This window comes from Talpa europaea, assembly GCF_964194135.1.
Source record: "Talpa europaea genome assembly, chromosome: 1".
Taxonomy (NCBI): domain Eukaryota; kingdom Metazoa; phylum Chordata; class Mammalia; order Eulipotyphla; family Talpidae; genus Talpa; species Talpa europaea.
This window is the reverse complement of record NC_140073.1, coordinates 2,368,181-2,378,130: the sequence shown is the minus strand read 5'-3', so window position 1 is coordinate 2,378,130 and position 9,950 is coordinate 2,368,181. Positions and strand designations below refer to the sequence as shown.

The window sequence follows — 9,950 nt, the reverse complement described above, 5'->3', positions numbered from 1 at the left end:
GGAAAGCAAATCCCACAACAGCAGACGTAGGGTGAGGAGTTAAATCCCCCTTCCTAAGATGCAGAAGTCAACCTGCTTAAAAAAAAAAGAGGTGAAGGCTTCTTTAGGGGTACAGTAATACCCCACAAATGCAGACAGGCAGAGTTCAAAGGCATTTTGGGGTTGATGGGGCCCTGGGGGTTGTCAGGAAAGACACCCTAACTCTCAGGTACTCCCACCTGCAACGTTTGTTTCGGTAGGATAAAAGTGTAAACGTCAATTTCTAATCTCATTTGTTAAAAATTACTTTTCCAAATCAAATGACAGAAGCCAAGACACAGCCTCACTATGTCCTAATTAGCTGCACATTAGCAGTCAGGAAATCCCGAGAAAATTTTGCAGTTGAGAACAAATCAATTTAAGGTGCAGCCTGGCATGTGCTAGGACTTCCTCATCTAAAAAATCATCCTGGGTGGGCCTCCCCGGTGGCGCAGCGGTTGAGCGCTGGATTGCGAGGCGGCCCGCGGCCTATGCGGCGCCGGTTCGATCCCCGGCTGCTCCCCGGCCACCGGAGGAGGGTCCCACATGGCGCGCAGACCTCTCCTGCCGCCCGCTGCTCCCCTCAGCAGTGTACTTGGGTCCCTCTGCCTGCTCTGCTCTCTGCTCTGGCTCTGGTGAATTCTCTCACCCTCCCGGGCTTCTGACTGTACCCAGTGCTTGTGTAAACAAAACAACCAACCAAACAAATAAATAAAAAAACATGCCTCTATTAAAAAAAAAAATCTAAAAAAAAAAAATAATAAAAAAAAAATAAAAAATCATCCTGGGACATTCACGTTGACTTTAAGAGATCAGGGTGATTAAATTCTCTCGCGGGAAACCTCGTAACAAACTAAACTATTATTGGCGACAAGTTCATTACAATCATACCTGACCCACAGGAAGGAAGTCCCCTGGTTGGCTGCGACTGCGACAGAAACCACCCCTTCCTGGGGTCCCCTCCTGGGGGGGGCAGGGCTCTGGCAAACTCTAGTGGCTTCTCTGGAGTAAAATTACGATGTCTTTTTCCTTTAATAACACGACAAGCCTGCTACTCAAACACTCCTAAGGTAAAGCTGGAAGTCCCCTGGGCAACCCCCGGTGAAGGGCAGTGTCTTTCTTGGGGTAGTTATCCAAGTCGTGCTCCAGCTGCCCCCGAGCCAGCCCCCCGCCCGTCTGTGCCAGCGCCACCCCAGCCCCACACAGTCCCCTCACTGCCTGGACACTGAGCCCCTCCACTTGTTTCTCCACCTCCTCCCGCTGCCTCTGATCTCCAGAACGAGGGGCCCCCAGTGTCCACAATAGAGCTCAGCACACAGTAGGGCAGTCGAGAAAACTGACCTTGCACGCCCACTTAACACATTCACAGAGCACCTGCTATGTGTGAGGCCGGGGCTGGGGGGTGGATGGGTAAACGGCGTGGACTGGAAATGCCTGGCCCCATAGCAGCTGCCCTTCTCGGGGCGTGTGAGCCTGGACCCCGCGAGCACGGGCCCTCCTTCACCTGACCCAAGGCCTCAGCTGCAGCTGTGGCCTCTCCCGTCTCCAGTGCTTGACGGTCCCCGACCCATGACCTCTCTCAGCAAAGCAAGACAGACCCGAGCATGGAGTAGACAGGGATTAATGTCTTTATTAATGTTAACATTCACACTGCACTTCTGGGAAGAGAGACACCGAGGAGCCCCTCGTATTTACACGCAGTGGAGTCTGAGAACAAAGGCAGCCAGAGCCCGAGACGGTGGCTTGTTCCAAACTAAATACACAATCCTCCCGCCGCCCCTCCAGCACGTACAATAAAAACCCAGTCTCCCTTCCTTTGAAGAATATAAAATTGCATTGACGACTGCACTGATGAGCAACGAAGTGACGCTTGAAACATTTAACACCTGAAACAAGCCCAGGTCTGCGTGGGCTGCAGTGCCGCCACGGGACAGCCCGGGCCACGCGGGAGGCCAGGCCACGCTGCCCCGAGGTCGGAGGCCTTGGGCGGGCTTGATGGTGGCCGAGGCCGGCTTCCAGGGGAAGCCAAGCTGGCGGGGGTGGGGGGGAGGGAACCCCACCTGCTCGACTTTATATACCACAGAGAAACGGGGAGGGGGTGTGGTTATTTTTTTTCTCTTTTCATTTCTTCCCGCTTTTAAGAGAAAAAGTCTTTGATCCATTTAGGTGGGGTTTCCCATGGTAATAGGGCACGAGCAGGGCGGCGTGGGGTCTGCGGCAAGCGCCGTGCACCCTGCAGGGCCGCTCTCCCCACGATCCCTTACGCTTAAATACTGGAGATGATTCAGTGCATGGCTGCTTTTTGGTCAATGAGATTCTCTTGATAAAGGCACACGCCCATCTGCGGAGGCCTGTGCGGCCCCGGCGCCCACCGGGGTGACCTGATCGGCGTGGCCACCCCTCCTGGGCCACTGGGCCGCCCTCCCGATCTCAAGGTCACTCCTGCCCTTTCTTAATGTTGTCCTGACAAAGGTCATGCTCTCCTTGGTCAGTCAAGGGCAGCAGTGACCCCAGGCGGTCGCGGAATTGGATTCCTTGGCCAACATGCCCCACACGCTCCCTTTACGCATCACCGCCCTTGCTCCCCATTCCTGCCACATGCTCATTCTTTCCTGTGTTGCGTAAGGCGGGTGCGGGCGCAGGGCCCTCCTGGGGAACCAGCCGCGGGGTGTGGTCCACACTCAGTAGAACCCACAGTTTCGCCCCGAGGCGCCACAGAATGAACCTCTCCTCGGTCTCCCTCACATTTGGGGCCTGTCTCACGTGTTAAGGCACTGGGTTTTGAAGATACGGGGGTGCAGGGAGCAGGAGGAGGTACGCTAGTCGCGTCCCGGGGGAGGCAGCCAGGCAGCCCAACCAGAGAGGACGGGGTTGGGGGGGCCGGGGGCCGCCGTCCACGCAGCGCAGGACCTGGGTTAGTGCGTTACTAACGGTTATTGACTGTTAACATCTCTGAGCTAAACAACGCCTTTCTCTGCACACGGTGTCTGCCGCGAGAGCGCGCCCCGCCGCCCGGGCCCAGGCCCTCGGCGGACACCAAGGAACCGTCATTTCATTTCCGGTGCGTGAGAAGTCACAACCCCGCTACCACCTAAATTAGCGCAACGATATTTTAATCCCTTAATAAATACAGGTTGACACAGGACTTTCGGGCACTTGATGGAACCTTCCCGCTGTCGGGCCCTGCCTGGAAGTGGGAGGCCCCGCCCCCCAGGGTCGAGCCCGCCGTGCTAGAGAAACAAAGACACCCACCCCTCGGCAGAAGGAAAACCTCTGAGTTTTAAAGAGCAATTTTCATCCCGAATCCAACCAGGGTCGACGGCTATTTTTCATTTGGTTTTTATCAGGAGAGCTCATTTTCCTTCGCGGCGGCTGGCGCGGGGTTACTTTTTGGAATTGGAGCTGACGTCAAAGAGCGCGATGATGTCCATCATGGCTTCTCTGATGTGCTTCCCGAAGCGGTGCGAGTCCTGGCGTCCAAACACAAACAGAGGTGACGACGCGCCGCCCCCGCCTGACAGCCCTTCCTGCCGGCTCTGACCTGGGGCCCCCCGAGTGGTGCACTCTGGGGAGAGGACGGTGGCGGTGATGGGGCCGCGTCTGCCACTGGGGGGGGGTCTAGTGCCCCGGGGCGTGGTGCACCCCATGAAACAGGAGGCAGGTGACCCCGTCTCTCTGCCAACGGGGAGCCTGGCATCGAGTGTGACATGACGGGAAAGGGCAGCGTAAGCCGGGATGGGCACGCGGCCGGAGGGAGGCCGGCGTCAAGCGGGCGGACGCCCCCCCCAGCCGTGCCAAGGTCAGGATGCCGGCAAGGAGACACCGTCTCTGCCACACCCAGGCGGAGAGGACCTTGAAATTCACTTGTCTGAAAACTCTCAAGCAAGGGAAAGCGCCTACACGGAAGCCCGTCCTCCGTGAGGCTACGGACCGGCTCCCCTTGGACGGAAAAGGGTGAAAATCGGCTTTAGAGAACGGGGCCGGAGTTGGACTCACTGTTTCAGCGCAGGAGAACTTGGAGGAGATGTGGAAGTTGATGAGATTCTCACCCACGATGATGTAGGACACGCCGTACCCGTCGTCGGCCACCTGCAGGACAGGCCGGTTGAGCGCCTCCCTGGGGAGGGGCGGGGTTCCCCGGGGACAGCCCCCTCTTTGCAGGACAAGGCCAGCCCCGCCAGGAGTCGGCAGGGATTCCCTGGCAACAGACCCCTGGGAGGGGTGGTGGCCCCCACGCGTTCACGCGGACTCCCGGCCACTCACCGGCCCGAAGCCCCCTCCGCAGGACACGTACTCCGGGTTCCTCTCCAGGTCGAACAGCTCCACCTGCTGCTGTGGGGTCTGGCTGGTGGACAGGCGCCATGGCTCAGACAGGACCTGTCGCGGCGGACAGGACGCACTCAGCCACCTTCCACAGGAGGCGGCAGCTCCACTAAGGAGGGGGGGGCCTTGCTGACAGCAGACAGTCGGGCGCGGCCACCTGGGCTCAGCGCCGTGCTGCTACCTCACTGGGGGCGCGTCCCGGGGAAGCCGATGGCCCAGCAGTGCGGGGGCTGAAGCGGGGCCGCCGGCATCCGAGGCGAGGATGAGGACACCCCGGGCCCTGCACCAAGGCCGAGTGCGCCTGCTCCAGGAAGGGGGGACTCACTTCCTTCAGGAATGGGGAGTCGACAGCGAGATATTTGGACACCACGTAGAGGCAGAAGAGGTGGCGGTCGATGCCAGAGCCGGTCATCGCCAGGCGGTACATTAGCTGGTGCTTCTCCGACGCCATCTTGAACAACTTGCGCCTCTGCTCCACCTAAATGGCAGAGGATGGGCGTCTGGGCAGGTGCAGAAGCTTCTAGACGAAAGGCGAGAGGCCTTGCAGGGGCCCCAGGGGCGCCGAAAAGGTGGCAAGGAGACCTGCCAGGAGTCCCCCTAGCCCCCAGATTTAATGGGAACGCAGGGCACAGGTGAGCTGGGGAACTGCCGGCCTCCCACAGGTGGGCACACCTGGACCCCCATCCCTATTTTAGCATCAACTTTTCTTGGATCATGCCCGACTGCTGCTCGGCTGACACCCACGGGGCAGGCACCAGTGTTTTCCGAGCCCACGTCTGGCACCGGCACCCTGAGTTTGCTCCAGGCACCAGTGACCCCCCCAAGCACAAGCTCCTTGTCTTGCCCCCCACTCGTGTGCCAGCTCACGGCATCCGGCAACCGACGTGGGTGTCATGGGCGAGAGGCTGGGCACCAAGCCCCGCTGCCCACCTCTGTGCCCTCGGCAGGGCTGGGGCGGGAGGCTGAGCGTGCTGTAAATGTGCAAAGGGCACACGGGCTTGGGCCGGAAGCACGAGCACGGCGGGGCGCCCTTGGGTCAGCACAGAGGGCAGCCGACACCTACCGTCTGGGCAGGGTCCACCATGGCCAGGACGAAGTTGCAGGACTCGGTGGTACAGGAGCGCACGGTCTCCGTCCGCCCCTCCCGGAACAGCCGCGTCATGGAGGCCTCGTAGGTGAGGCAGAACTTGCCCATGTCCTGGGGAGGAAGCGCAATCCACACCTCGCAAGTGCTGACGAGAGCCACACGTGGGGTCGTGCAGGCCACAAGGACACGCATGCCCGGTCGCCAGCTTTTACGCTTCTACATCATTGTAGCAGGCGGGTGGAGACACCTCGAGCTTTGGAAAGAGCTGGGGCCAGGGCCCGGTTCTGGGTAACCCGGGTTTCTGTTGTCAGATACAGCCGAGGCCATGGCACGACCTCGATCCCACCCCCACCCCACGCCCAGGAAGCCTCGTGGCTGCAGCTCTGCGCCAACCAGATTCTGTGCTGCAGCTCATCTCAAGGGTCCGTTCTCCCCTGGGCCAGGTGACGGGAGCCGGTGTGCCCCCAGCATCTGGCCTCTTCCTCCATGTGGGGTTTGGGGAGCCGGTCCCGCCCTGGAGGGGTTCTGAGAACCCGGCCCGAAGGGGCAGGAGCCCTCACCTCCACCCCTGCAGGCGGGGCAGCCGGGCTGCGCCCCAGCCCCGCCCCACCCCCAGCCCCGGACCCGGCGCCCCGCGGCCGCGCACCTTGTAGTGTGCCAGCTGCAGGGCGAGCTGCACAAAGGCGTCGGGGCTGGTGCGGCACTTCTTGATGCGGCCCTTCCCGAAGACGTCAAAGGGGAAAGAGTGGAAGTCCACGTCGTCCGCCAGCCGGGTTGCGCTGCTCAGGGCGGTTTCTATCACCTCCTGACACTTGGGGGGGAGGGGGCGCGCTCAGTGGGCGCAAGGACGGATGCAAAGAGCCGCCTGCTGCCTGCAGGGCAGGAGGGGCTGAGGCTGGGCAAGTCCTTCTCGGCTCTTTCCGGAAAGGTCACTGGCAACCCCCAGCCCCCACCCCGAGCACCCTGGGCGGCCCAGCGGGAGGCGCACAGGTGGAGACAGGGCGGATCCGGCCCTGAGAGCCTAAACGGGCTCCTGGGCGGCCGCCGCTGCCTGGCGCTCGAACTTACCTCCTCCGGGATGTCCCACTGCAGCCGGGTGGGGGGCGGGATGCTGGGGTTGGCCTCACCCTTGCAGTGCCCGTCGTCCCCGTAGCCCAGCTGGAAGCAGTCGGTGGCCATGACGTACTGTCGGGGAACAGAATGGGGGGTCAGAGGAGACCCCGTTACTCCCGGTGCGGCAGGAGCCGCAGAGGTGAGTCCCGGCTCTTGGTGGGGACGCCGGGCAGCCCCGCGGCACCAGGGGCCAGGGGATACCCAGGGGACCTGGCGGCCCTGGACAGGCCAGAGACGCGGCCAAGACGGCTGCCAAGTCACGCTGCACTCCTGGGCTCTGACCGGCTCCCAGGCAGGGGCCTCGGCCAAGGGCCTTGGCGCTGTCCTGAGTTCACCCCGAGTCAGGACCCGGAGCAGGCGTGGGGGTTCTCCTGTCCCTGGGAAGCCAACCCGAGCCGGGTCCATGGGGGGGGGGCCTCCTTTCAGCCGGAGCGGGGAGACACCCCAGTCCTAAGTGGCCACACCAGTGTGGGACAACACCCTCTCCCCTCCTCCTCCCACGCCTGGGACACAGGCCGCCGCTGCGTCCTCCCGGCCATCTGAGGCAGATCCTCTCCTCTCTACCAAAGAACAGCTCTTCCCACATCCCCCCGGGAAGCCCCGGCATCAGGAGCTGGGGTGCTTCTTCCCGCCGTGCCAGGGCCCCAGCACATGTGGTCTTGGCTGCATTTTCAGCTGAAATGCTCATGGGCCTCTATCGGCGTTAGGGACCCAAGCGGCTGGGGTGCCTTCCCGATGCTTTAAAGTGAAGGCCGCATGGCTGTCTGGAGGCCAGAGCGCTCGGCTTCCTCCTTCCCATCCTTGCCCCGGGGAGAAAACCTCCCCAGAGGAGGAGCAGCAGGTGCCTGCCCAGACCTGACCTGACCTGAGACTGTCCCCTGAAATCCAGGGAGGTGCGCCGGGGGCGCCTGGGGCAGCTCTGGGCGGGGCTGGGGCAGGGGGACACTCTCAGAGCAGGTGGGGTCACGCCCAGCCTTACAGGCCACGGGCAAGCAGGGCAGCCTCTAGAATGCGGCCGTGGGAAAGACACCGGCAGATCAGCCTCCTCAGAGGAAATGTCGAGACTCCAGGCCGCTAGAACTTTTTGTTTGCTTTCTTTTCTTCTCTTTTTTCCCACTGGGTTCTTTTCTCTCCCTTCACAGACATTCAAAGCACAAGGAATGAGCTAACGCATGGGATGTCTTCGAGCTTACAACACTGGGATTACATCATTCCAGGCAGGTGAGCCGGGCCGGCGCCTCCGAAGGGCAGCGAGACGCTTGCCCACATAGACGCAGGCGGCCTGGAGGCCTCTTTATGCCCCCGCCCTGTTCGGAGCAGCAGCACAATGACAGCCTTCCAGGAACAGCCTCACGTGCCGTGGAGCCGCGACCGGCTGGCTGCTCGGTCAGCCTCACTTCAAGTCCCGCCAAGCCAGACGGTGCTGTCAGGCCGGCTGCCCCGCACTACAGGTAAGTGACCTACAGGTAAGTGACCTCCGGGCCGCCCTACAGGTGAGCGCGACCCCCTTCTCGATAGCCCGTGTTCACAGAGCAATGAGTTTACAACAGGCGGGGGGCGTCCAGGCCACCCACGCTGACTTTTAAAGCCCCGGGTTGGCGGTTCTAAGTGACCCGGGAACTGTGAGAATTACATGCCATGAGGAAGGGCGCGGCGAGTTGCTAGAAAGCAAGGGTTACATCGGTCGCTTCCATGTGGCTTGAAATGTGGTTGATAAGAAAACCTAGGAAACAGCGCCAGCGGCTGCTTTTCAATTCCGAGTGAAGTGAGCTTTGGGTCTGCCCCAGTCACTGCCGTCTGCACGTCCGGGCCCCCAGGAGCCGGCCCTGGACGCCGTTCCGGGCTCCCGCATCACCAGAAACCAGACAGGCGCTCCCTGGTTTGGGCACGGCCCCCCAAGTTCTTGGCCTTTTTACTGTATTATCTCTTCATGGGCATAACGCTGGTTTGTGACACTAGTGACTTGGGGGTGGGCGAAATCCTTAGTCTGTCATCAGACCCTCGTCAGACTGGGTCTGGGGGTCTCCCCGGGGGCCCAGCAGCCGCAAGCCTCACCTCCCAGAGGTGCCCCACGATGGGCGCGTCGGCCCAGGAGTGCTCCGTGTTCAGGCCCATCTTGCCGTTTTTGTAGACGATAAAGGTGAATGACTTGTCGAACCACCTACGTGGAAGAATAATGTCTATGGAGCCAACGTGTTTGGAAAGGACAAAACAAATGAAAACCATGTGTTTGCTGGACCTGGGTGGGCTCATCTACGCCCCAACCCGTGACAGCGAGCGGGGACTTGGGGTCCTCGTGTCTGTAGGTGGCGCCGTTGCGGCCCAACAGGCCCCGCGCCGGCCGCGCGCAGCCAGACGTCCCAGGGCCCACGAGCCCCCCCTTTGGCGAACCCCCAGCCTAATGGGGCCTCACGGAGAGAGGAGAGGGAGGGGACAGCCGGGTGGCGACCGTGTGGGACTCGTCCACCAGCTTCTCCGGCCTGGTTCCGAGACCAGGGGCCCCGGGCCCTCACTAGCCGCTCCGCCGCGGGTCCCACTGTGCCCAGAGAGAGGGAAGCTTTAGACTTCCTGCCTCAGCTGTGGGGTGTGCGTGTGGGCTTGGGTAAGAGAACGTGCAAAGCCTGCATTTCTGCCGCCTTATGCCCTGAGACCACCGGGGCATCCGGTACCGTGCCGCGCTCAACGCTGTTCTGCTCTGAAGCACGGGGAAGAACCCGCGAGGGCCCTATGAGGTCGCAGCCGAGGCCCAGGCGCCGGGAGCGTCTCCCCTGTCCGGGCAAACACCGTCTTGAGGCAAGGGCGTACCTGTCGAAACACCTGCCGTGCAGGAGGGACTTGGCGTAGCTGTCCAGGGACCTGACGGGGTCGTCCCTCTTGTAGCCCTGCGAGGTCTCGTCCAGCGTCACGAAGAAGGCGGCTTTCTCCACGGCATCCAGAGACTGCTTGTTCTTCCCACGTCCGAAATAGGCCTGGCGGCATTTGGCCCAGGGGACTCTGCGGCGGGGACGGGGCGAGAGGCAGGGAAACAACTCAGTGACGCCCCCCACTGCGTTCTCCAGCTGCCGACTGGCCGTGGGCCGGCAGGGCCTCTACTCTCGTCCCGTTCCAGGCCACGCACGGGGCAACAGCCCAACCACGCAGAGGGGCTGCCAGCTCGGCCGCCCAGGGCATCTGGCCGAGTGTGAGCTGTCCAAGCCATCGGGGACCAGCTCGCGGAGCTGTTGCCAGCCCCTCCTGCAGGTGGGGGCACCAGCAGCCAAATCCCAGGGGACACGTGGAACGGGCATGACCCCCACTCCCTGAGAGACGCCCAGATGGGCTCCTCGTGTGGCTCCTGGGTCCTGCCCCTAGGCCTTCCAGCTGGGGTCACTGCCTGCTGTCCCGGCCCTTTATCTCCCAAGGGGGCCTG

At 61.9% G+C, this 9,950-nt stretch overlaps 1 protein-coding gene across 1 annotated transcript; it reads right to left on the bottom strand.

Moving 5' to 3' along the window:
* Positions 1-3,401: 3,401 nt before the first annotated feature.
* LOC311182907 (carnitine O-palmitoyltransferase 1, liver isoform-like) lies at positions 3,402-9,712 on the bottom strand (the record flags this gene model as incomplete). The annotated part of the gene is made up of 10 exons (XM_084252036.1): positions 3,402-3,488; positions 4,015-4,107; positions 4,282-4,395; positions 4,667-4,819; positions 5,405-5,539; positions 6,075-6,239; positions 6,497-6,613; positions 8,597-8,702; positions 9,347-9,535; positions 9,609-9,712. The coding sequence occupies 10 exons, from the start codon at positions 9,710-9,712 to the stop codon at positions 3,402-3,404; spliced, it is 1,263 nt and encodes a 420-aa protein (XP_084108162.1).
* Between the last annotated feature and the right edge of the window lie 238 nt (positions 9,713-9,950).